The sequence below is a fragment of the Camelus ferus genome, chromosome 2, assembly GCF_009834535.1.
Source record: "Camelus ferus isolate YT-003-E chromosome 2, BCGSAC_Cfer_1.0, whole genome shotgun sequence".
Classification (NCBI taxonomy): domain Eukaryota; kingdom Metazoa; phylum Chordata; class Mammalia; order Artiodactyla; family Camelidae; genus Camelus; species Camelus ferus.
The window spans coordinates 52,992,651-53,019,999 of NC_045697.1; the positions used below are offsets into that span (position 1 = coordinate 52,992,651).

The 27,349-nt window shown below is 37.0% G+C and overlaps 1 protein-coding gene across 1 annotated transcript; it reads right to left on the reverse strand.

Annotated features, from left to right (window-relative positions):
• Positions 1-3,820: 3,820 nt before the first annotated feature.
• Positions 3,821-26,126, reverse strand: AMBN (ameloblastin). The gene is made up of 11 exons (XM_032466390.1): positions 26,115-26,126; positions 15,072-15,140; positions 12,494-12,544; positions 11,147-11,194; positions 10,399-10,509; positions 8,712-8,948; positions 7,761-7,799; positions 7,433-7,495; positions 7,291-7,335; positions 6,830-6,874; positions 3,821-4,905 (listed from the first exon to the last, which is right to left on the reverse strand). Exons 1-11 carry the CDS (start codon positions 26,124-26,126, stop codon positions 4,375-4,377), a joined length of 1,251 nt encoding a protein of 416 aa, XP_032322281.1. The 3' UTR covers positions 3,821-4,374.
• Between the last annotated feature and the right edge of the window lie 1,223 nt (positions 26,127-27,349).

Genomic DNA, 27,349 nt, shown 5'->3' on the forward strand with positions numbered 1-27,349 from the left:
AGGGGAGACAGGGTCCCTGTGAGAAAGACCACATATGTATATTATAGAAATTTTCCTAAGTCTTCTCTGGAGAAACCTGAAGCAGTTTACCATGGGGACTGTGTAGGGTGGACTGGGAAAGAGAATACCCAGACTTTCTGGAGGTTATTAGGTAGTGGTTCTGAACCCCCAAAGCCTTCATCATTTATAAATTAAAGCTCATAGAAGTCAGACTTGAGATGGAATCTTGGTCCACGTCTAATGGTGGGTCCAGTGATCTCTCTTGCGGTTATTTCCCCAGTCCCAGAATGTGTAGTGAGAGTAGATATGCCTAACAACCGGCTGAATTCCACACTGATTCTGACACCAGTGGGATGAAAGTTATAATGGTGGGCAGGTCCCAGTGGAGGGAAGTTCTTGAAACTGTACTCCGTTCCCCAGCCCTCTCTAAAAGACGGTAAGTCCTGTAGGAGGAATGATAGGGATGAGCATTATCAATGAAGGCTTCAGAGGTACAGGGAAGGGAAGGTGTCCTACCACATCCCCATTTAACTCACTTGTTTGGCTGATGCAAATGCTAGATGGGTCATGGGGACACAATGGATTACGGCAAAGTCAATCAGGTGGTGATGCCAGTTGTAGCTATTATTCTAGATGTGGTAGCTTTATTGGAAAAAAATCAGCATAGCCCATGGCACCTCGTTTGTAGTTATTGATCTGGCAGATGCTTCCTTTCTATTCCAATCAGTGAGAAAAATCAGAAGCAGTTTGCTTTTAAAGGGCAGGGATAATACAACCTTAAACTGTCTTGCCCCAGGTCTGTGTCACCTCTCTTGCAATCTGTCTTAAGATAATCCTGAGGGTCCTTGATCATCTTTATATCCCACAGGAAACCATGCCAGCCCATTACATTGAAGACACAATACAATCGGTATGGATTAGCATGAAGTAGCAAGCCAGAGAGTGGAAGATAAATACTGCAAACTTCATAAAAAAGTTCATCAAGAGGGGCTGCTGACATTTCTAGAGGTCAGGTAGCCTGGAGCATGTCAAGATAGCTAAAGTGAAAGGCAAGTTGTGGTAGCTTGTACCACCCTAAAGAAGAGAGAAGCACAGTGCTTCTGGACTTCTCTGTGTTTTGAAGACAACATATACCATATAGTGTATAATTTGAAAGGTTGCTCGTTTTGAGCGGGACTTAGGTCAAGAAAGGGGTACATGCTGTAGCATAAATCTCCCTGTCACTTGGGCACTATGACTCAGGGGCCCATGGAAATATTTATGGCTCTATGGGACTTCTGTCAAGTCCTGACAGGAGAGTAAGAGCACAGAACTTTAAGGGTTTTTTTTCCTGTGTGTGTGTGTGAAAAGAAGTTCTTGCCTTGCTACTGGACCCTAATAGAGACAGTGTGCTGACTTGGGGATGCCAGGTGATTATACTATATGAATTGCCTATCTTGAACTAGGTGGTTTATGATCCACTGAACCATAAAACTGAATGTAAACAGCAGCTTTCTAATGTAAGTGAAAATGACCAGATTTCAGGTCTGGAGGCCTCAAGTAATTTGCCTAAGCAACAGGTTCAGACTTTCACATACTTCCTCTTTATAACTTTAATGCTTTTTCCTCAATCTACACATTTGGCTTCATGGGGAGTTCCATATGACTGGAATAACCAGATGTCTGAGTTTGCCCTAAATAGTACTGGTTTACACCTCTTATCCAACGTTCATTCATCATTTGTGACACCACTTTTCATTGTCAAAAGTGTCCCAGTTTGGAGAATCAATTATATGACCACCCTGATCAATTAATGGAGAGGACTGTGTGCCTGGTTCATGAATTTCTGTATTCTGACATCAGCTGGAAGTGCAAAGTTAATACACCACACCCTTACTCAGTAGGCAGAACTTTAAATGGTATGTCTAATTGTTGATATTGTGTGGAAGGACAGGTGGCCTGAGATACAGATCTGCACTAACTCAGGCTCAGCACTAGATTGGTCAGCTGGTCAAGGATTTGGGAAGAACAAAACTGGGAGATTACTAATAAGGAGGCCTAGAAGGCAGGCTATTTAAGTAGAGTGTCTTAGAATGGGCTATAGTAGGACGATATTTATTTCTCATGTAAATGTGCAGTAAAGGGAAGCCACAGTGGAGGAAATTCTCAGTAATTAAGATGGCTCCTCCTGTGAGTGACATTTAGCCTCTTTTTTCCCTAGCCATCTTGACGTTTGCTCATGGACCAGTGTTTGAAGTGGTTATGGTGGCAGAGATAAGGCTCAACAACTTGGTATCCCTCTTTGTCAAAGTTGATCTATTAACACAATTAAGTGCCCATCCTGCAATAGAAGAGACCAACTTCGATATGATATGTCACTTGATATGGCAACATTCATCAGAGAAATAAGCATGTGTGATCTCATAAATGCATGCTCTGAATTATAAAGGACAAAAGGGCAGTGTGTGGAATGTGAATGGAAAAGCACGCATTCATCAGATAATGGGAAAATTCCATTTCTCCATTGCTGCTGCTGCTGTTTTGCTAGGTTCTCTTTATGACAAGGATCAGTAGGAAAAGAAGGAAATGACCATGATTCAGCAATTTTATCTGTGCGCTTTATCTCATTTAGTTCTCACAACAACCTTGTGAGGCACATTAGGAAAATGAAAACACAGTGCAGAGGGATTAAGTTACTTCCAAAGACTTACAGGTGATTACGTGTGGTGTCAAGGTTTGAACCTGTAGCTGTCTATACATCTTTTACAATATTGCTTTTTAGGAGATGGTCTGGAATGCTAAGGTGGGTCTCAGTGGGCATCTGCTGGCTGGCTACTGTGGAGGTCATTTTCTTATCCTCGCACCTTTGCCAGAGTCACTATGGGAGGCAAACCGAATTTTAATCTCCTGCATCTCTCCTTCCGCTCTAGACCACTGAATGAGGGTGAGCAGAGCTCTGCCTGAAGAGAGGGGGACAGTAAGAGGTGACTGCACAGTCCAGTTAAGGCTACTGAAGGGCCCCAGGTCAGGAGGCATCTCAGGGCTCTTTTCCTTGGTTGCATCTCCAAATTCTCCACAGGGACCGCATAGGGGAATCTGAGTTCCATGGAGTCTAAGACCTGGGCTGGGCAGCTTGGGAGGAGGTGGAGTGAGTGGGAGGCTACTCTTTAGGAGTGAGGCTACTTTTCATATGTGGCCTCGCAACCTCTTAATTTAGGCAGATAGCTCTGTCTGATACATACCTAGTTTTGATGACAAGTAACCATTATTTTCTGAGTCTCCTTTTTTCACATTATACTTCACAGAAATGAGCTAATTCTCACATGGTGCCCACATGACTTTTCTTGTGCTTCTTCCTCTTGGAGGCCTCATTCTGCAGATGCTTTCAGTTCCATTCTGAGAAACAAGTCCCTCTCTGCCCCTCCAGTAGCCCTAGTCTTAGGCTGGGTTATGTGCCTCTTTTCTGTGGCTCCAGGGGCACCCTGTGCTTGTCCTTGTCATAGCACTTTTCGCTTGTGCTGGTGGTTTGGGAGCATCTGTTTTACAGTGCTGTTGAATACACGAAAAGTACTTGAGCTTGGCCTACAGTGGCTGTTTTCTTATTATTGTGGTTGTTGGTCTACTTGTCAATCATCCCCATTGTAAGCTCTGAGGGTAGGGGCTGTGTCCCTGTTCCCTAGCACAGTGCCTAGGACGTCAGTCGATACTCAATAAACTTTTCAGGAAAGAAAAATGAGTTGAATAAAATGGGATAAAGAGTAGCAATGGCAGGGGATGAGCATGCTTTTCTTAATCATTTAAATATATGTAAATAATAAGCATATAATTCCTGATGATCTTTAGTGAGAAAAATTCTTTATTTAAAATAAGCTAGATGTTTTTACTAGATTAAATAAAATACTCTACAAATGAGAATTTTAAATCCAATATACTATACCCAATAATATCAGTCAGAGATTATCCACTAATCCCTGTTTAATAATGCTTGAATGAAATAACATAATTCTGAGAACATGTGCCTTTGCTTAGAGAAAAATTTCCAAAGCAGTGTCACATTTCTTGGATATAACAGTGTCATGCTAGTAAGAGAAATTCTATAATGCCAAATACAGCTAGAAACAGTGATTTTCAAATGCAGAGACCCTTAGACTTGCTCTGATGTTATTAATTGTATTTCTAAATCACAGAGACAGGCAACATATTTTATTTCAATAAAAGAGTAAAAGCAAGAAGGGGACCTACACTATTTCTAGCCACTTGTGTTTATTAATATATGCTTAGCGCTTTTAATGCCTTTGCTGCAGAAGGGTAATAACTGTTTTCGCAAAAAGATAGACTATGGGGACAAAGCTGGGAAGCTTGTGCATACAGGAAGTAGCCAATAACTCAATGCTCTCAGGGCTCTTGAAAATGCCACGCATCATACTTATTCTGGGGCTGCTGGGCCTTGTTTCCTGACATCGATGTCTGTTGACTATCTGGGGTTGCCGTGGAATCCACAGTTGTCTCTTCCTGGAGACCCATGGTTGTGGTCTCATCAACACCGTATGTCTCATAAACGTCAGCTAATCCAGGGGTCATCAGTGGGTCAGCAGCCGCTGGGGTGACCCTGAATGGTCCCCTGATTCTTGCCAGGTTGGGAACATTGTCCTTAGCACTAGCAAGGAGCCCTCCGAGGGCACCAGGTGCTCCCTCTGAAAGGAGAGCTGGGTTTTCTGGATCATCTGGGTTGGTCTCTGGCACAGGGGAGCCTTGTGCACCTCCTTCTCCCTTCTCAGGGCCTTTGGTTCCAGCGACTGGGGAGTCAAATTCCAGTGTAAAGTCCCCTCCCATTGCTGGATTGGTGGGCATCCCTCCAAGGTTGGACCTCATGCCTCCAAATCCTGGGAACATGGACCCATAAGCCATGGGGCCTCCTCTGCCTCCCTGTAAAAAACAATTTACCAGAAACACCATTATCACATACCATTAAGTATAGCATGCAATTATACCTGGTCAAATTCACTGAGAAACCGGAAAAAACTTATAGGGAGCAGGGAGTTGGCTGACAGTTTTATGTAAGCATTTTCTCACTAAACTGACTTCTTTTCTTGGTCGGGGCACTCACTTCTTCGAAAGGGAGATGAAGACCCTCTCAATGCCTGCTGAAGGGTGGGAAGGAGAGAAGCAGGGAAACAGGGTAGAACCAACTTACAGGCAAAAGGTAGTTCAAATTTAATTTTAAGAAAACAATAAGCAGCTGAAATGACCAATACCACCATAAAACATACAAAAACTTATCCGTTCTTATTTGTTGAGCAAAGTTTTAGAGGACCTTGTATCAATATCATTTCTCAGTATCCCCCAGATGAATGGAGCCCCACGTAAACTTTTTTTCTTTTTCATTTTCTTACTTTTTTTCCTTCCTCCCTTCCTCCTTCCTTTCCTCTCTGTCTCTCTCTCACTTTCTTTCTTTCTTTCAGAAGAACACGTAGAAGAATAAAACTTGATTTCTTTGGAGGAACTGAAATATTTTCTTCCTGTGGACAGATAAAATTCTAGAACTGACCATGATTCCTTTTTTTCTTTTGTTGCCCAAAATTTCAGGACCAAAATCTTGGGGTACTTACAGCAATTATGCAGGGCCTTGTAACTTGGGTATCTATATTCTTATTTCCTTAAACTTTTGACTCATTTTAAATTCTGTCTTCAATTTTTTGGTTATATTTATTGTATTTTTCATAAGCTACAGCAAAATCTTTTAACAAAGAGGCATAATATAAATAAGTTAATTAAAATTATAAGATGATCATTAACACTTGCTTGAATTTTCAGCCTGTTCTGTTGGTGTTATACAGAGTCAGTACTCTTTCCTCTTTCCTTCTCCTGGCTCTCTACTCTTAGCTTTTCTCATCATCCAGGGATGGCACTGTAAACCCCTGGGCTGGGCTAGCTGCCTCTCTCCTTTCCCTCTCTTATAGCTCTTATTATCATTGTCACATGATTTTCACATTATCTGCCATTGTATCTATTTTCCCCATTGATTAAACTGTGAACTCTCTGAGATCAGGAACCTTACCTTATTTATCTTGCCTCCATAGGATCTTTTTTATTTGTCTCACTCACAGAAGGCACTCAATAATGCTGAGATTCAAGTTTTATTTCAGTGATAGCATATTTATGTGTATTTATTTATTTGATAGGATCTGTAGTTGCTAATGATTTGTTAATTCAGTATGGTCTGGTTTTGTTTTGCTTTGTGCTCTAACAGATGTCACATGTAGAAATTTCTGAGGGAAAAAGTCCAGTTGTGTGAGTCTATTGAGCTCAAATTTTATAGTTATAATATGCATGGATAATGATAACAGAATAGGAATATACTTGAACTAACTTATTAATCTACTTTGAATTTTATAATAATCAAATTTTAAACTTGGTTAATTTTTTTTTCTTTTTGATTTCTCAATTTTGAGGCCTAAGTGATTTGCAGTTTTGTTGAATTTGTTGTTTTGAGGGGTGAAATGGTCTGAGAAGGAACCGGAACTCTATGAACCACGTGTATCTTTTTTTGGTTTGAAGCGTTTGTTCAATAATGGTGGCTTTTCAAGAGAGGTTTCTCCTCTACTCGTATTCAAGAAATGGGGCAAAATCCTATGTGCAAGAATGGTCATCACTCAGAAACACCTACATGGGAAGTATGATGAAATCTTGGCGTGCTGCTTCAGAATCAAGCTTTTGGTTTTGGCGTAGAACAACCTGAGTCCCTATACTGTATATTCAGCCACATTCATGGCCAGTGCCTCTTGCTGCCAGTCATCTGTGATTTTTCCCTTGGCCACTACTTTAAGAAGAGTCGGAAGACATTACTTACCGCCATTTCTTCTGAGCTCAAGATGCCAAGTCTGGCAGGAGCACTCTGTTTAAAAAGAAACACTGCATCATATTATGAACCAGCTGACTCTTTATCATCTTGTAGCAACTCAAGACAAAGTTACAAGTCATCTAGTCTTTCCTTAATCCTTAATATAAAGGCTGTGTCCAGAGGCAGGATAAAATGGACAGATGAGTCTTTATTAAAGAAATGTAGCCAATTTGGATAATTCAGATAGAAAATTTACTTTTTCTTTAATGCTACTGTGTGTGTGTGTGTGTGTGTGTGTATGTGTCTGGCCAGAATTATCCAACTAGGAAGTGTGCCTCTTTGGCATTTCAGTTGCAAACTTAGGCATTCAGAGAATATGGAATCTGTTATGTGAGGACTGGATCTTATAATTTTATCTCTTAAGATAGCATTTATTTGAAAATGATACCTTTTATAGGATATAGACTTACCAATTGATTTGCTCCATAGGACAAGTAAAACATTCCTGGATAAAGCTAAATATAAATACAAAAATCACCACAAAATGCATTTCCCAAGAGAAAAACTTTAAATTAAATTACAAACAGAGAAGTGGTATTAAAACAAACTTACTGGAGATGGTTTATTTTGTGGCATTGGTCCCCGAGATAGCAAACGGGCTATTGGAACCAACATCTTTAAGCGGTAGAAAACAGAATAAGTAATTCATATTTGCTATAACACGGGCAAACCTCCCATTACAACTATTTCTGAGAGTTATATGAAGCACATTTCCAGATGGAATACTATGATAAACAAGTGTTTAATATTTAAGTAAACAAAGGAACCCACTATATTTCATACTCACAGATAAGTGGGACAATTAAAAAGTTTTACTCTTCTTTCTCAAAGTATAGAGATGTATTTCCCAAGGAAGTGTCTTACTGAGATTTGTACTTACTGGTAGATCTTGTGGATCAGCAAAATCCATTCCTGGTAGCTGCATTACAGATAAATATTAAAATTACTCAACAATCAAAATAGGCAAAATGAATTGAAAAACACTCTTATTTACAATTATGATAGTTTAAAATGAGTTTCCCTATTTTCACTTTCATTTAGTCTTGGAGAGTACAACCTAAGAGATTACAATTGCCCTTTACTGACATGACTCACATGCATGGCAGGGAGATAGGGCATGTCTGTCACGAGTTTGCTTTATCTTGCAGAGTAGAAAGCAATGAATTTTGGAATCAGAGCATGCCAGGTTGGTTTGAATTCTGGCTCTGCCACTTAATTTTTGTGTAATATGGGGGACATATTATAGTCTCTCAAAATCTGTCTTTTCTTTTAAAAAAAGGATGATATCTCTCTTCATAGAGTTGGAGTTAGGATGATACGGCGGAATGTTAAATGCCTGCAACATACTAGTTTCATAGTACCTTCCTTTTCTGTCCATTGCTCTTTTCTTTATATTATTACAAGATACTTTTGCTTGATTGCCTTCTTTACTACCAGATAGAGAAATAATAATGCAGTAATACTGTTTGCAGTGCTGAGGGATCAATCACTCTTGTCAGTCTGCCCAACACTGAAAAACAGCCTGATGAGATGAAGCCTGAAGTTCTCTGGGCTGTCCTATTTCCTCTGAAAGCTTCCTCTTTTATCTTTTGCAACTGAGAAACCAGTTTTGCAGGAACAGGATCTTTAAGAATCCATGCCCCATTTCAGATGGCAAAGGACAGGGATGTGTATTTATGTTCTACTCCCAGATACGTCAACTGCTTAAAAACATGTTTGTATTTTTGTGCATTATGCCCCAAACTCTGATTATTTAAATGTGCGCTGCCAATTGGTTTTCTTTCATTAAGTTAGTAGATGATCCTGATCTGACTTCAGAGAAAGGAATTACCTCGGCCGTTGGTGGCTTTTCTGATGGTGCCACCTGCTCTTGCACCATTGGCCCCTCTACTTGCTGCAAGGGTGGATGTCCCTGGTAAACCGGAGGCTGAGGTAGTCCCTTCTGGACTGAGTTCTGGATGGCGGTTACAACAGTGGGCTGGAGGAAAGGTTTCTGTCCTGGCTGTTGAGGCTGCAGGGATGGCTGCGATGGGAGAGGTGGGGGATGCACAGGCAAAGAATATTCATACTGCAGAGAAATTTGAAAGGAGCGTCAGGAAGCCATGGCTCACTGAACTGTGATGTCTAGAATTTCTAAAGCAAAAGGGCCTGGGGAGCTTTCTACTTGGAAGAGAGTCTAATGGACTTGTCTTGAAGCTGTGTTACACAGGAAGCACTGATTCATTTAAAGTCAGTGTTATTTGGGGTGGTCTGGTGGGTGTCTGCCTCCTCCACTTCCTACTCCCTTTGGGACTGACTACCACTGCTCATGATGATGGGAAGCTCTGGGAACTTCCAAGTAGAATGAATCGTTTCCTTCTCTGGATTCCCATAGCTATCTCTATGTATCTCTATTTTACCACTTTCTCACTGGATTACAATTATTTGTTATAAATCTTTGTCACTCACTCAACTGAGAGAGAATAATATGCCTTATTTATTTTTATAGCCCCAGGACTTAACATAGCCCCTAATAAGTGCTTGGCACATGATAGATAATACATATATTTTTTGAGTTGATGAAAGGAGAAAACGTAATTAAATAAAATACCAATCAAATTCCTGCTTCGTGTATTCCTTTTGGAAGCAATCAAGTGGAGAAACCTTCACTATTAACATAATTTACTGTCCCACTAAATGTGGCTTGGTGAGTAATGCTGCTTGGTTTGGAAGAGCATCTGGAATCAAAAGTTCCTGTTAAAACAATCATGTTTTGTTGCTCCTCTTTGAAATTACCTATTGTGAATGGCTCCCTATTATTTTTAAATTAGTTGCAAGCTCCTCAAAGTGGCTCAGAAACCTCACAACAATCTGGCTCTGCTTCACCTCTTCAACCACTGCCCATCTCTAAACTTCTGGGCTTTCATTAACTTATACCCGATTCATTACTTATACCTCACTACTTAGCACCCTGTAATATGTTGTCTTATCCTCTAATCAGATGTGGGATTTTGTAAGCCTGCCTTGGAGACATTCTTAAATGCCTTCACTTTCACTCCCAATCTACAGTTTGGTTTATATATTTATTACGCACCTAATAAATAATGGTTAAATGATTGATGTATTTATTAATTGCTATAGGGTTCTTAATATTTCAACTAGGATATTGGCATCATTTTAAATGTCTTTGAGTAATTATTTAAGGAATCTTGACTAAAATCAGAATTTTCCAGGATATAGCCTGCTTTCATTTTGAGGATAGTTTATCTATTGTTATTATTTAGCATAAGTGTCTTATATTTTTGAGGTCATATCTTCCTATTGGAAATAAGTATACAAATGGGTTGAAAATTTGGACAATTTTATTTAAATTTTTCTAAGTACTAAAAACAGTTGTAGGTTTTGATTTATTGTTATTTGGATGATTTTTCATTCATTACTCTTACCTGTCTGTGGTTAATATATGATAGCTTAGAGAAGGCAAATAGGGGAATAGTTTAAAGCTTGAGGTTTCAGACACATTGATGCAATTAACTTACCTGTTGAGTTTCATGTTCCCTTGGTCTCATCCATGGGAAAGAGGAGTGTGGTGGGAGGAGACCATGCATCCACAAAGAATTAAATGATTTCCCAAAGCCAAATCTTGAATACTGAAGATACGGAGAAAAAAAATATGCGTATATTTCAGTTGTCTTAAACTTGGTTTCCATTTTCTAAAAAAATCCACAGGAGATGTAGAAATAGCAAAAGTAAGAGTGATATTGATTAATTTAATGTGGATAGGTTAAGTCTTCCAACAGACTTGCTTTCCATTCTGAGCCAGTTTGCAGTATTCCCATAAACTTGTTTGAGATTTAGTTTTTTAAACATTCATATTGTGGACTGTATAATAAAGTTGATAATGCAAGAAAGAATTTTTTTCTTACTAAAGAAAATACAACATTATTTTTATTTTCTCCTGCCATCCCACCCCAGGGCCTTATTTTGTTTTAGGTTACCTCAATTACTTGTTTGCTCTTTTAGGGGGAAGGGTACAGCTCAAGTGGTAGAGTGCATGCTCAGCCCCTAAGAGGTCCTGGGTTCAATCCCCAGTACCACTTCCAAGTGGAAATCAGTGAAGAAGCCTAATTACCTCCCCCTCAGAAAACAAATACAAACTTATTTGCTCTTTTAGTTTTTAGGATATTGTTTGTTCACAAACAAATTGTATGAATTACAATGCTGCTGCTATCACTATCGCCACCATCATGAATATTTGCAATAAGAAACATGTGAAAACAACGTTACCTGAGAAAGCAAGTTTAATCCCTGCAAACTTCCCAGCTGTCTCATTGTCTATGAAGAAAAAAAAGTGGGTTAGTGTTTGCCACATATGTTCCTTTTTTGTATGACACAATTGATTTCTCAACATATGGTAGTATTAGCAGAAAGTTTGGGGTCAATATAAATAAAATAATAAGAGACACAACTCATCGCTGAAAGTGGAAATGTTAAGTGTGGTTCTGCCATTGTTGTCACCATTGCTATTAAAATAGTGAGCTCACTTTTTAATCATTAATTAAAAGAGAGAAAATATCATTTAAGTGGGAGTCATATTGAAACATGGGAAAATAGCTAATTCAGCTGAAATATCAATGTAATCACAAGGACATTGTCTTATTGACTCTTTTTTCCCCTCATATAACTTCCTTTGCCTTTTACCAATCCAGCCCGAAGAGGAATTTGAAAAGAACAAGCAAACAAACCAAAATAAATCAGAACAAATCAACTCTGCCTCCTTCCCAAATGAAAAAGGCCCTCAAAATAATAAATATAAAAAGCACTGAGGAAAATGGTAAGTATCTGGATAGATGGCCAAGAATGCTGCCAATTCAACAGAAAGTCACTTTCACTCTTCCTAGGAAGAGGTTTAGAGTGCTTTGAGTTGAGTTTGAGCTAGAAAGTAAGAAAAAAAAAAACTCAGTGAAATTAGCTTCCATGTGAAATAAGCAGCTCGCACATACAAGTATCGATTGCCCTCAGATTGTCATGATATAGGTAAATCTGCAAGGCTTTGTGAAAAATTTCTAATCTCAAAATTACTTTTCTATTCATAAATGTTTATATTTTCTACTGATAAAGTCAAACATTTCTATTTTGCTGGGATTTTCTAAACAAAGTGTGTGTTAGTTATAAGAACTGCAATAAGAGAAACAGCAGCTGTACAGGAGGTAGCATAGTACAATGTCAGTGCTATTTACAGTCCTCATAAACAATTACATTTTCTTAAGATAAATTTTCCTCATGACAACTTTATCATATACCAGCAGGAAAAGAAACTAAGTGTAAACCATTTGTGACTTCAGAACAATGTGTTTTTAATGTATGTACACTATTACTAGGCATTAAATATTAGTATTGTTTTGATTTACATACAGATGATGTTCTAAAGACTAAAACACCTGAAAGTTTAACATTGCAGTAAAATTATAAGATGAGGCTCTAATAAATGTCATAAACTTCCCTAGAGCTTTACAGGAAGGAGGACAGCCACTGACTTCTGGCTAGGAAAACTGAAAAACAATCCATGTATTTTTCTCGTATCAGGAACATACCAATGTAGAGATTGTATGTAGATACTCTGAAAATACATACCTCAAGGCTCAAACTAGCCATGCCTGGTGTCCCAGGTTGCTGAGGAAACGCCTGAATGGAAATAAGAATAATTTTGTGTTCTTTGGTCAGAAACTCCCTTTCACAGTGAAAACAGAAAGCAACACCAGTACATAAGGGCAAGCTAATGTTGGTTTATTACCCAAATGACTTGAGCTTTTGGATAGAATGAAGAACTTAAGTTGTTTGCGATACTAACATAACATTGAATAATTTTGCTCCCACGTGAATCCTTTATCCTTTGTCTACATCCTAATGCTATGTTGCTTAAAAAGCAAAATTTGAGTTGGTTTGAAAGTAACATTAAAAACAGATGAAAAGTGGAATAAAGCAACAAAATAGAAAACTAACAACTAAACTTAAATATTATCACATAGAAAAGCAGAGGAAACAAACTTGAGCTCAATTTTCTTGTGTGTTTGACAAACCTACGAACTCTGGTTTGTGGAATGTGGGATGGGATCATGGCATTTGGCAAAACCACGTACAAAACCTAACTTGCCTCGCATTCACAGGACTTTTAACAAATCCTCCATCATCTTTAGTGAGAGATTAGTTTATGTGTAAACCTGTTGATCTGTGTTTATATTTTTCGGATCATATCAAAAAAGTATTTTTTCTTAAATAAAAGACATTCTAGCACCAAGTACTATTATACTTAATGTATTCACTTAAAAGTTGTGAAAAAGATAGCTACATTTACATCTAGGCTTTTAAAGTGTAAGATATTTTCTTTTCTAAGCCAAGGCTTATTAATATGCGTGAATAAAAATGGGGAAAAAACTGGAGAATGGAAGAGAAGAGTAACAGAGTGAATTAGATTTTGACGGTTTTTGGTTCTTTGGATATTCTTACTATCTAGGGTCAAGGAATTTTAATGCCTTTCTTCCTTCTTTTAAACCACAAATATGTATAGAGTCTCCACTAAATATATTTGGATTATTTTACCCTCGTGAGCAAGATGTTTAGAAATATTTTCCTGAGAATACATTATCTGCCTCCACCTCCTACTTTTTATATAGGTAAAATCCTGTCCTCTGAGTCGTAGTGCAAATTTCACCAAGTAATTCAGTTTTGCAAATAGATAAAGGGAAGGAAGTTATAAATGTGTAGCAAATACTCCAAATAGAGAAAAAGGTTAGCTGTGTAGACAAAAAGAGTGAGAGGGGTGTGTGTATGTGTGTGTGTGTGTGTAATGAGCAAATTGTTCAGAATTTAAGGGAATATGAGAGTAGACCCTTCTTTCCTTCTATTGGCCAGTGCATAATAAGGTAATCTGGACAGATTCAACTACAAGACAAACGTGCACTTTGCTTTTTATTTGATCCAAGTCATGAATTAATGAACAATATTTACATGAATGTATGTAGACAGAGGATACCTTTCCCATGAGGAAGTGAAAGGAGAAATCTGATTTGGCAGACATTTGGCAGTCCTAAGCAACTATCCTCTTCCTCAGAGTGGAACTGACTGACACAGGTGTGGGTCATTATAGGTTCCAAGAATGTCAAGGTGTTAGACTGATGGTGGATGGTTGAGGGGACTCCAATGTCAATATCATACAAAGGTAAGCTCAGGTGGCAGGTTCAATTTTTTTTTCATTTACAAGTCATGTTGAATAATGGAATAGAAACTCTTTTTATCTGTAGAATGCAGGGTTTTCATCCTCATAGTCAGTTTTCTTCCCCCCTTTTAAAACATTTTAAGAAACCCAAATAGCTAATCCTTTGTCTTAAGGTACTTAAATCTTTTGAAGTTCATTTGAGGCCACCTATGAGCTCCTGAAGATAAGAGACCATGTCACATTGATTGTCTTGTCTCCAGTGCCAGCATGTTTCTGGATACATGACAGGTACTCAGTCAATATTTGCCAAAAGCATATAGTGGCTGAATAAAGTCTTCCTGTAAACAGAATCACATGCTACTGGCTGTAGTAGTTCAGTGCTCAAAGGATTGTGCTTGTATGCAATCACCTCAATAGGTGATAGAGTAGACCAGAGATGGGACTGTAACATACAGTTAGCGCCACTGCCATGACATATTCTGATTTAAGAAACTTCACTCTCAGTCACATAATTTCTCCCCATCAGGCAAATTCGTTGGTTAATTACTAGCTTCAAATAGAATCACTTAGCTCAGTTTTGTAATCATAGTAATTTGGCTAATATTGTTCTTTTGAAAATGAAGAAGAAAATGTACTTTACTTTTTTGGAGAAATTTCCTCTTTCTGTTTTGATTTCATAATGGTAGCAGGTAGTTGATAATAAATTTGTGCTGTGGCATTGTTGGAAAACACATACATCTTTTACCTCTGAATGGAATAAGACTTAGAAGTTGTCTTTGGAATATTTAAAGTATCTTTTTGAATAGGAAAATTATATATTTAACTTATTGCTTTTGGATGGTCAGGGCTGACATCTTGGCAACTGTGACTTTTAACTCAGAAGGAAGACACCACTGGATTAATCCAGATGAATCATGTATGGACACTCAGCTGTGTCCTTCAGTTTGATGTCTGGGCAATATTTCTCCGAGGGCACCCTCTAGAACACTGACTTACCGGCACTGCAGAACTCATTTTCAGGAGGCACAGGATCAGTATCATGTCCTTCATTTTGAAAAGTGGTATCTGAAACAGAGTTGGATTGGAGAATTAAATCAGAGGAATTTTTACTTCAGAATGGTTAAAAGACAATATTTTCCTGAGCCAAGTCTCTACTCTTCCAAAATGACTAGGTTCAAAACAAAATCAAAAACAAAAAACCAACTAAATGTTGCTAAACAGCTGATTTTTACTTACTAGTTTTTGGAATAAATTGACAAGCAATTAAAATTTTTCTAAGTACTCTGATTTTTTTACAGAGGTACCACCCAGATGATCATGAGGGAACACCTCCATGAATATTCTTTAAATGCTGTGTTTAATTTCAGAAAATAAATTATAAATTTGAAAATCCCTTTCACTGTGTGAAATTTTGGTCTATTAAGTATGATTCACAGGATTTTATACTTTGTTTCCCTCCAGAGTAAATTTTGAAATGCATTTTAAATGTAATACAACCAATAATCATTTCATAACAAACCTTTATGTTCAGATATAAAGGTTATACCGTTCCATGTTTAGGTTATTCAGAAAACGATGCCAAAAATTATCTTTTTAAAATAAAAATGAGCTAGATATTTTAATTTCCTTTGATATTAGTGGACAATATATCTCAAAATTGAGTTTTCCTCTTTCTAAAATAAATTATCTCTTTAAGTTTATTCTAAAAGTTCAAACGACTACTCTCACATGAACAGAATTCTGACTAGTCAAGAAATTTACTTACTTTTCTCAATTATTAGTACTGTCACTAATCACAAATAGTAAAAAAAATTTATAGAAAAGTCTTTTTTTTCCTTAGCTGGAAGGATATTAGTCATGTCTTCTCTGGAACATGCTAATAATGGTTTACAATAGGCTATTATTCTGCTTCTGGTGACAAGTGAAGATAAATCCTCTTTATAAATACTGCCTGGAGATAGGAAAAAAGAACTTACAGGAATCACATGGAAATCATAAAATCACATTTTACCTTCAATGCTGGCATGCACTGTGCTCTCAGGGCCTGGTGATGCCAACCAAGACAGTTCTAAGAAAAGAAGTTTAAAATTTTTTTCTGGACTGTGCCGGGGACTCACTCTGTATCTCTCATCCAGGGAAGACCTGAAACCTTTATTTAAAGTGCCAATCCACCAATCAAAGTGAAGCTAAATGGGGGAAAAAAACACAACCACTCTGCTCCTGCAATTACTCTACACCCTTTTATTTCATGCAAGGACATTGGCCCAGTAGAGTCTCATTATTTTTAATTGTAACTCAACCCCTGTATTTATTCAGAGAACTCGATTGCAGGCAAGACAGTGAAGGAATAGTGGGCATAAACTCTGAAGACAATTATTTTGGTGAGCTGGGAGAAATATCTGTAGAATAGGTGCAAAATAAACCATCATCTGCTTTGTGCAGGTTTTTATCTTTCAGTAAAGCTAATGACCCGTGCCAGTATTCTCAAGATTTTCACCTCATACTTGTTGTGGTAAAAGTAACTCTGCTCCCTTCCGCCAGCGTACAGACAGTCTAGAAGGAAACACTAAAATGACTTCCTGGGCTTGGAAGAGAGGATGAAGATACTAGATGAGTAATAAATATGTTATAATCTTTCCTTAGAATTTCCCAGATATTTTTGTATCTGGAGACATATACTAGAGATAGCCAAACTTCTGCAAGAAATTTCAATAGGACCCTCTGAATGAATCACCTCAGGTAAACCTTTAGTGCATGTTCTTTGGTGGGGAGAGGTACATGCATCAGAACATTGTCCATGAACCAGTCAAGTCAGTGTGCACTACTCTCAGTTCACTCTTTAGATAGAACAATTTCCAGGCATTTAGTATGAAGCCAGGTTAGAGAGTGACATTTGTGTCACTTAAAAGGCTGCTATCAACATGAATGAGATTTTCTCTCTGAACAGTTAAGAATGTCTTGGATATAGATTGACCTTTGGTAGCTTTTGTTATTTCTCTGCCCCTCCTTGTCTTTCCAAAGGTGTGATTTCAGATGTGGTAGGGGTAAGAGTTTAAGATTAGTTTCTTAAGAAGGGATGAGTCAGTATGCTCTTTAGGGAAGTAGAGGTCTTGTCAATTACAGGGAACATCGAGGAAGCTGGTATTTTGGGAGAAAGTTTTCTTCATACCTAACAGTTTATAATGATATCCAAGAAGCTGTCCGAGAAAAACTGCATTTCCCATTGATAAGAGAATTATTTTTAGGAGGCAAAGAAATAAAGTATGTGAATGTGTTTTGTAAATAGCAAAATGTTATTGAAATTAAAAGTATTATTTTTGGCCTCTCTCTCTCTCTTTATTCTGGCTCTGGTGCTTGGCCAAGTCCCTTAATCTCTCTGAGCTCCCATTTCTTCCTCTGTAATATAAGGGTAAGAATTACTACCTACCATAGACTTGTTTTGAAGATTTGGTGTGATGATGAAGATGCAGCAGCTCTGTACAGTGGGTGTGCAATAAATGGGTTGATAGTTCTTTGTGTGGGAGAAACCACATGAAACATGGGACCACAAAGACACTGTGTGTGCAGGTGTGACTGTGTGTGTGTTACAGGAGGAAGAGTACTGGCAGTTAGGTCCACGAACTCCAAGGAGGGTAGAGGAGGGATCTGATGGAAGGCATTTCCTCTAAATGGAAGCTGTTGCTGAATCTATGGGGTTAAGCTTCTTAGTTGACAGCTGAACAGAGAAATGGGAAGTGTGTGTACATGTCTTTTATGGCTTATGAGCATGATCATGACATGCTAATAATGATGTTTTGTAGGATTCATATGTTCTGCCTTTCTCTTAAGCCAAATACCCAGTATGTCATAAGTCATGTTGCTTCTACCTTTTTTGAAATGTCCTTCACGCTCAGTCTTGGCATTACTGTCTTCCAGATGTTTACCCATTAGTTTCTTTTGCCTTCAATTTCCTGCATACCAACACCAAACTTATCTTCCTAAAATATTGGTTTTAGCATTTCACTGCCCCACTCAAAAACTTTTTAAGGATCCCTGAGGCGCTAAGGTAAAATTCACCCTCTGGAACCAGTCAAATTAACATTTTAATTCACTTTTCTAATCATACCTCCCACTTTATGTGAAACACTATGTATTGATACAATAATAATGATTGTTGTAATCAGTTGAAGTTGGTTTTTTATTTTTGGTTTATGTTACTGAGAAAGTAAATATAATCCTATGAAAATATTTTAATTACAAAAAATTCTAGAAATAAGTGTGAGTACATGAGTGTTTCTGATAGTGATTATCGATGTTAAAGAAGTTACTGCAGCTGAAGGAAACTATGTTATGTTGATCAAGACTATACCTATGTTAAGAACAACCAGAGCCCCAATTAAGAAGCTCTGTGTTCAAAGTACAGCAAAAGTAAAAAAGCCCCTTAGAATAATAGAAGATCTGAAACACCTGTGGGGACACACGCCACAGAAAAGTTATAAAGAAAAATCTAGAAAAAATAGCCCCTGTAGATGTTAGTACAGTTGGTGAGGGCACAGCTGTTTAAATCTCCTCTGTGACACTGATCATGTGACACTGGGTGAGCTACTCAACTTGAATATATATAGTATTTTCCCACAGTAACTTCATCTGTAAAATGGAGGCTACCATAAGACAGTATTAATTTCATTTAATTTAAATAGAATACTGAACATAAAGTTCTCAGCACACTATCTGATATAATGAAAATATTCAATGACCATGAGTTATTATTATTCCTGAAATAAAGAGACATTAATATGGAAAGTCTACTTCATATTTGACTATGAGCCTTGGCTGTGGCTATTCCAGCCACCAGTGGGAACTATAACAACTAACTAAAATGTGTAGGGATGTTTTGTATGTGACAAAACACAAACTCTAATTTTTACTTTGTTTTGACACATTGTCCTTTCAACAGAATTGTTTAGTCACTCTCTCCAGAACATGCCGTGGTTTTTCTCTTCCAGGGTTTTAGGTGAACTTTTCTCTCTGCCTAGACTCTTTTCTTACCTCTTCACAACTCATTTTTAAAGTTCTATTCAAATTTTGCCTCTTCTGTGACTCCTTCCCCCACTACTCCATTCCTCTGTGATTTTTCCTTCTCTGAATTCCAAATATTTGTCAGTAATTTGGCAATCATTCATACGTCACATGGTGACAGATTTCTTGGTATAATCTTTCATGTTTCACTTGCATGCAGTCCTCTAAATTTAGGGATATGGTTTTCATGTCTTTTCAACCATGTAAAACATTCCTGTGAGAACAGAAATCATCCCTTCTCCTATGCTGCATCCTTTGGTTCTGTGCACATTATCATAGGTAATACTTGGATAGTATTTCCTGTGGGAAGGCATTATTTTAGTGTTTTACAATGTATTAATTTATTTAATCCTCACAAGAACTTTATGAAGAAGACACCAGTCTCCCCTTTCTACACATGATGAAACTGATCTATAGAGAGGTGAAGTAAATTGCCTGAAGTGACAATCAAGTAAGTGGTGGAACCAGAATTTAGATACAGGCATGTTGCTCTTATGCACTATGCCAAAATAAATCAGTCATCCAATGGCAGACGACACTGACCAGATAGAGAGAAGTACAGCATAACACACCTGTCTGTAGGGAATTTATCAGCTACTTACTCAAAGGAGAGACATACCTCCAGATAGCTAGTGAAACATACAACAAAACAACAATGATTTAACTGAAAAGCACATACAATATCAAAATGCATAATCCCACAGGGATTAACTGCTAAAATAAGTAAACTATAGAACAGGGATTCTCATCCAGGGATGATTTTATGCCCCTCAGCACCCCAGGGAACATTAAAAAACGTCTAAGTGATATGGGGTATCTCTGATTGTCACAATTTCAGAGTGGGGAATGGAGGAGGAAGGATTTGCTATTACCATCTAGTGAGTAGAGGCCAGAGATGCTGCTAAATATTCTACAATGCACAGGATAGGCCTCTCCCCTTTCATCAAAAAAATTATCCAGCTCCAGAAGCCAATAGTGGCAAGGTTGGGAAACTGCAGTAGAAGAATGCTATAAAATTTCTGAGGTTGAAGAAATACTTTGGGGCTTTGGAGTCAGGTATGAGGACAATAGGTTTATGCTGAGCCCTTAAAGAAGGATGAGATTTTACAAGATGCTGGTGACTGAGTGGACTGATAATTATTAAGTTTTCTAGGAAAAGAATTTGATAGAGTGTCATGCATTAAGCTTTAGGGGAAGGGAAAAGGACAGAGAGTATGATCATGTCAGGGAAGGCCAATTTTTAAAGCTGATTTTGTGTTAGAATAAGAAAAGCAATAATAAAGGTTTCATGGATCTTATACTAAAGTATATGATATTAATAGCATATTTTTAGCGATCACTTACCATGCACCAGATGCTGTGCTAAATAGTCCTTCATTCATCTTCATGAACCACCTCATGAGATAAGTACTATGAAAACTGAGCTTTAGAAAGGGTACTATGTCCTTCAGAGTTAATAAATAGCACAGCTGGGAGTTAATCTCCAAAGACCATACTTTTTTTTGTGCAAGTTTTTCTTTTATTTCATTATTTCAGAGGATTATATTTCTTATAAGAATGATGTATGCAATTATTTATAAGAATTTCCTATCTTTGAACTCGAATTTATTTTTTTGAACAATATAACATTTTTTATTGATTTATAATCATTTTACAATGTTGTGTCAAATTCCATTGTAGAGCACAATTTTTCAGTTATACATGAACATATATATATTCATTGTCACATTTTTTTCTCTGTGAGCTACTATGAGATCTTGTATATATTTCCCTGTGCTATACGGTATAATCTTGTTTATCTATTCTACAATTTTGAAATCGCAGTCTATCCCTTCCCAACCCCTGCCCCCTTGGCAACCACAAGTTTGTATTCTATGTCTATGAGTCTATTTCTGTTTTGTATTTATGCTTTTTTTTTTTTTTTTTTTAGATTCCACATATGAGTGATCTCATATGGTATTTTTCTTTCTCTTTCTGGCTTACTTCACTTAGAATGACATTCTCCAGGAGCATCCATGTTGCTGCAAATAGCATTATGTTGGTTTTTATGGCTGAATAGTATTCCATTGTATAAATATACCACATCTTCTTTATCCAGTCATCCGTTGATGGACATTTAGGCTGTTTCCATGTCTTGGCTATTGTAAATAGTGCTGCTATGAACATTGGGGTGCAGATGTCATTTTGAAGTAGGGTTCCTTCTGGATATATGCCCAGGAGTGGGATTCCTGGGTCATATGGTAAGTCTATTCCTAGTCTTTTGAGGAATCTCCTACTGTTTTCCATAATAGCTGCACCAAACTACATTCCCTTTTTTCCACACCCTCTCGAGCATTTATCGTTTGTGGACTTTTTAACCATGGCCGTTCTGGCTGGTGTGAGGTGATATCTCATGGTAGTTTTTATTTGCATTTCTCTGATAATTAGTGATATTTGGCATTTTTTCATGTGCCTATTGGCCTTGTATGTATTCATTGGAGTATTGCTTGTTTAGATATGCCTAGTTTTGGATTGGGTTGTTTGTTTTTTTGTTATTAAGTTGTATGAGCCATTTATATATTCTGGAAATTAAGCCCTTGTCAGTCTCATCTTTTGCAAATGTTTTCTCCCATTTTGTACATTGTCTTTTTGTTTTGCTTATGGTTTCCTTTGCTGTGCAAAAGCTTATAAGTTTAATTAGGTCCCATTTGTTTATTTTTGCTTTTATTTCAATTGCCTGGGTAGACTGTCTTAGGAGAATACTGCTAAGATTTATATCAGATAATACTTTGCCTATGTTTTCTTCTAAGAGGTTTATACTGTCTTGTCTTATGTTTAAGTCTTAGTCATTTTGAGTTTATTTTTGCATATAGTGTGAAGGAGTGTTCTCACTTTACTGATTTACATGCAGCTGTGCAGTTTTCTCAATACCACTTGCTGAAGAGACACTGAACTTTAATATTAAAGGTCAAAGACCATCATATTAAATTTAATGATGGTAAAGAGACACTCAAACTCCTTTTACTCAAAAATGTTATAGTCTAGTTGAAGAAACCATATGTGACATTGATACATGAGCTGACATGAGCCTTATTATGAAAAATCTTACTATGTTAAAGATAGGATACAAAGTGCTAAGTTGCTAAGAATGTGGGCTTTGAAGTCAAAGTGATCAGGTGTGTCCTGGGCAAGTTACTTCACCATTCTGTGCCTCAGTTTTCTGATCTGTAATAGAGTATAAATAAAGTACTACATCAAGTAAATGAAATAGTGTACTAAGATGATTAGAACAGTGTTTGTACATTGCAAGCATGCAATTAATGCAAATTATTATTTATTTAGGGTAAATGCTAAAGGGATGTCAAATAAGGGGGTTAGTAGAATAGGAGGCTTAATCATAGAAGCATTCTTGCAGAAAGTGAGTTTTAAAAGTAAAATTGCTGGTAAAGAATATAGGATATAAGGTGAAAGGCCCTTCTATGTTGAAGGAAAAACCTATGAAAAGAAAGGAACTGGTTGCATGATGGTGAAAGAAAAGCAGACTGGCTGAGGTTAAACGATAGTAGGGAACCTAGTGAAGAAAATGTATCCAGTTGGTAGAATGTGATGTGATCATGATGCCAAACTGAAACTCAGTTTTTCCTTTTAGAGGGTAGGTATGGTGGTAATAACTGTCTAGAACAGTGAAGCAATTAGTTTCTCTTCTGTTTTTGCATGTAAGTTACATATAGCTAAAGGATGGTACCAGGAAAACAAAATTTTGTCCCAGTTTTTAAATTTTTTGGTTCTCCATGATGTAAAAATCTGATTATTTGGATATATTAAAACATTTAATATACATAAAAATAATAGTGTATATTTATTGTCTTTTCTGTGTTCTAGGTCCTGGACATTTATTGCATTTTATCTGTACAACAACTCTTTCAGGCAGGTACTATTGTTATTGTCAGTTTTACAGATGAAGAAACTGAGTTGAGTTGGGTTAAGTAATTTGCCCAAAGTCACATAGGTAGACAGTGGTGCTCTGGATTCAACCCAGATCTGTCTGACACTGGGATCAAATTGCACCAAAAGATCAAAAATTTCTCAATGGAAAGGAGCTGAATGTTAAAAAGGAATTATTAATTGGATTTGAATTTTATTGCAGCTTAAATGAGTGGTTGAAATTGCTCCCTTATGCATTCAACAACTGAGCATCTAATGTGTACCAGGCATTGCTCTAGACATGAGATATGAAAGTGAACAAAACAAGACAAAACCCCCTCAAATAGCTCACCTACTAGTGGGGGAAACAGTCAATTAACAAGGTTAGTATGTTAAATACATGGTATGATAAGTGCCAAGGAGAAAAAATTGAGCAGGAAGAAAGCATAGGAATTGTTATGAATGTGTTTTGAAATTTTGGATAGGGTGGCCATGGAAGGTCTCAGTATAAAGAAGTCATCTGGGAAGGAAGTGAGGGAAGACATTCTGGCTGGGTTCTACAGCCTCAAGGGGGCCAAAAGTGGAAGCATAGTACAGGTTAGGAGAGATTGCAATAATCCAGGTGAGAGACGATGGTGGCTTGGGATACAGCAAAAGCAATCCTAAGAGAGAAGTTCATAGTAATACAGACCTTCCTCAAAAAACAAGAACAATCCCAAATAGACAACCTAACCTACCACCTAAAAGAATTAGAAAAAGATGAACAAACAAAGCCTAAAGTCAGCAGAAGGAAAGAAAGAATAAAGATCATAGAGGAAATAAATAAAATAGAGATAAAAAAATAATAGAAAAAATCAAACAAACCAAGAGCTGGTTTTTTGAAAGGGAGGTCAAGATACTTGCTAAAGATATATGTCTGATAAGTATATCAGAATTTAAATTCAGATCAGTATGACTCCAAAATCCATACATGTTGTTTTTTTGTTTTTGTTTTTTTTTATTTTTAGTTTTTAATTTAAGTATAATTGATTTATAATATTATATTAAGTATACAACATCGTGATTCAGTGTTTTTACAGATTATACTCTATTAAAAGTTATTACAAGATAATGGCTATAATCTCTTGTGCTATACAATATATTCTTGTTGCTTATCTATTTTATACATAGTAGTTTGTATCTCTTAATCCCCTATCCCTAATTTGCTCCCCACTTCTCCCCTTCGGTAACCATTAGTTTGTTTTCTCTATCTGTGAGTTTATTTCTATTTTGCTATACATTTATTTGTACTATTTAGATTCTACATATAAGTGATATCATACAGTATTTGTCTTTGTCTAACTTTTTTCACTAAGCATAACATTCTCTAGGTCCATCCATGTTGCTGCAAATGGCAGAATTTTATTCTCTTTATGGCTGAATAATATTCCTGTGTGTGTGTGTGTGTGTGTGTGTGTGTGTATACACACACACATCACATGATCTTTATCCATTGGTCTGTTGATGAGCACTTGGGTTGCTTCTATATCCTGGCTATTGTAAATAATGCTGCTGTGAACACCAGGTGCATGTATCTTTTTGAATCAGTGTTTGCATTTTTTTCCCAGGTATATGCCCAGCAGTGAAATTGCTACATCACATGGTAGTTATATTTTTAGTTTTTTAAGGAAACTTTATACTGTTTTCTGTAGTGGATACACCAATTTACATTCCCACCAACAGTGTAAAAGGTTACCCGTTGTCTACATCATCTTCAGCATTTGTTATTTGTAGACTTTTTGATGATAGCCATTCTGACAGGTGTGAGGTGATAGCTAATTGTAGTTTTGATTTGCATTTTTTTGATAATTAAGGATGTTGAGCATCTTTTCATGTACCTACTATTTGTCTCTATGCCTTCTTTGGAAAAATATCTATTCAGCTCTTCTACCTATTTTTTGATTGGGTTGTTTGTTTTTTTGATATTGATTTGATACTGAGTTGTATGAGCTGTTTATGTACGTACATGCTGTTTACTCTACATCACACTGTCCTTAAGTAGGAAACTGGACCTGAATGGATTATATTAATCAGCATTATTTACTTTAAGATTTGAAGTGCTCTGAATATGTTGCATATTAATTCATAACATTATTTCACAGCATTAATTCATACTGGTTGTTAAAAATGAAAGGAAGCCCAGACACTTGACTCAATTATTTCGTTTTGGTCACGGGCTCTTGTATGTTAAAAACAACATAAAATAAATAAGACAACTTTCTACCTAAAGCCTGGTGTTACAAGTTATGGTATAAGTGCTCTGCAAGTATGCATGTTCTGCTACTATTCTGCTTTTTTAGATAATATCTCCTTGCTCATATCTTAGCTAAATTTTGTCATTTGTACCAATCCTTAAAAGGCAAAGAAACTTACTGATTTGTTTTGGAAGAGCCGGTCAGAACCGGCTGTCTCTGATTAAAAGGCCTAAACCAACTTGGAAAAAAAATCACATTATTTTCAATCCACATTTTTGAATGATAGGCAATGTCTGAAAGTTATCTATGGGGGTAATTACCAGGGAAAATATAGGCTAGAAAAATAAGAAATGGGTAGGCTGTCTTTGGCCCAAAAACCAAAGAAATGAATCAACAGAAAAGTAAACCAGTAGAGACAGCATACCTTAAATTATAGAATTTTCATGATTTATTTAAGAAACCAGTTAAAACTGGAGAAGCATTTAAAAAAGTATGATTAAAATTTTTTTGTGAGATAAATATATATTAAAGAATTAGAAAATGTAAATTTGCCAAGCAGTTTCATTTCTCCAGATGATTCCTATAGATCTGTAATTGCTAATGATGATTGTAAATGATATAAGACAATAATAGTGAGTATTAATGAGCTCTTATAATGTACCAGGCATATAGTAAGCACTCGACATGCATTATGCCATGTAAAGCTCAAGTTTCAGCAAACTGTGTTTCTGAATGGTAACTATGAGCAATGTTGGGGTGTAACTGTCCCCCTGAACAGGGAAAGCATCCCTCCTTATTTTTCTTACACCTGCCTGACTTCACTTATATATGTTACCTGCCTTACCTGGGTGGGCATTTTGGCTTGTGATTCCTGCTTTAAATCTTAAGTGCTTTTCACTACAGCATGCAGGATGACTTTGGCTAAATTGACTTTCTACTCTCTCACTGAGCTTACATTGTAATGTGGCGTGCACTGTTATAAGTTGTAAGAACAAAATAGGCTTCTTAATTAAGAAAAGTGAAATAGGAACAGATGCATTTTCAGGCCTCACGGAGTTAGGATGTCATCCAGTATCTTGAGATTGCTCTGGTATCTGCCAGCACCTTCACAGGTCAGCAGGCATTGAAGCTTTTCCTCTAGTGGCTGTGCCTTCTTGCAGAGACAAAGCTAATGTCTGTGCTGCTTTGCATGACCTGGCTGTTACTAACTGCCTCTTCCTAAGTCTCCAGTTTAAATTTTCTGAGAGGACCTGACTGATTTAACTAAGCACCATTCCATAGAGGAGATCTGGATTGGGCAGAACTTTTGGGGTCAGGGAACCTGATAGACTGTTGGCCAGAAAAAGTACCCATCCCTAGTCCAATCTGTTGTGTCCAGTGAGGGAGGGTGAATGTTACAAAGCATGATTAAGGAAACTTTTAGAAGAGGATGTGGGTCTGGTAGGCATTTTGAAGCTCCCAGAAGGGGTTATGACTGTCAGATACCTTTCTTGGCCTGTTCAGTATAAGCTTCCTGACATAACGGTTATATTTTTTAAAAAGTTAAAATCAGACTACTCTTATTAATTTATATTAAGCAGCAGAGGTCGCCTCTTGTCAGATTATCTCCCTATAGAAAGACCTACATCAAAAGCTAAATCATAATCACCTAATTATTTATAAATATAGATGTTAAGTGGCAAAAGACTAAGTTAGTTTGACATATAGAGCTAACAAGAGGGATGGATTTGCCACTGGCCCTGGAATACATGAAGCTGCTTAGCCACAACTTTCTGCATCTTCCCCACTTTAGAGATGACCTTACAGATGATTTGTTACTCTGAAGATCACTGGAAAGAGCTCCTTCAGTAGGTGATGTATGGCTAGACACGACCAGTGTTTCTGACTTGCCTTTTTCTAAGGATGATATTTAATTTTAACTTTTAGCTGAAGGATTGTTAATTTTTTCAAAATGAGAATACTTAATATTAATTTTATTTAAAAAATTTAGAATTGCAATATAGTTGATGTACAATCCTATATATAAGGTATAGGTGTACAACATAGTGACTCACAGTTTTTAAAGGTTATACTCCATTT

What these genes read in the sequence shown, in the direction of transcription:
- AMBN (XM_032466390.1), bottom strand. An exon ending in AAATGAGTTCTGCAGTGCCG is followed by an intron (nt 12,545 to 15,071) that starts GTAAGTCAGTGT and finishes ATTTCCATTCAG; the next exon opens with GCGTTTCCTCAGCAACCTGG. An exon ending in CCTATGGAGCAAATCAATTG is followed by an intron (nt 6,875 to 7,290) that starts GTAAGTCTATAT and finishes CTTTTTAAACAG; the next exon opens with AGTGCTCCTGCCAGACTTGG.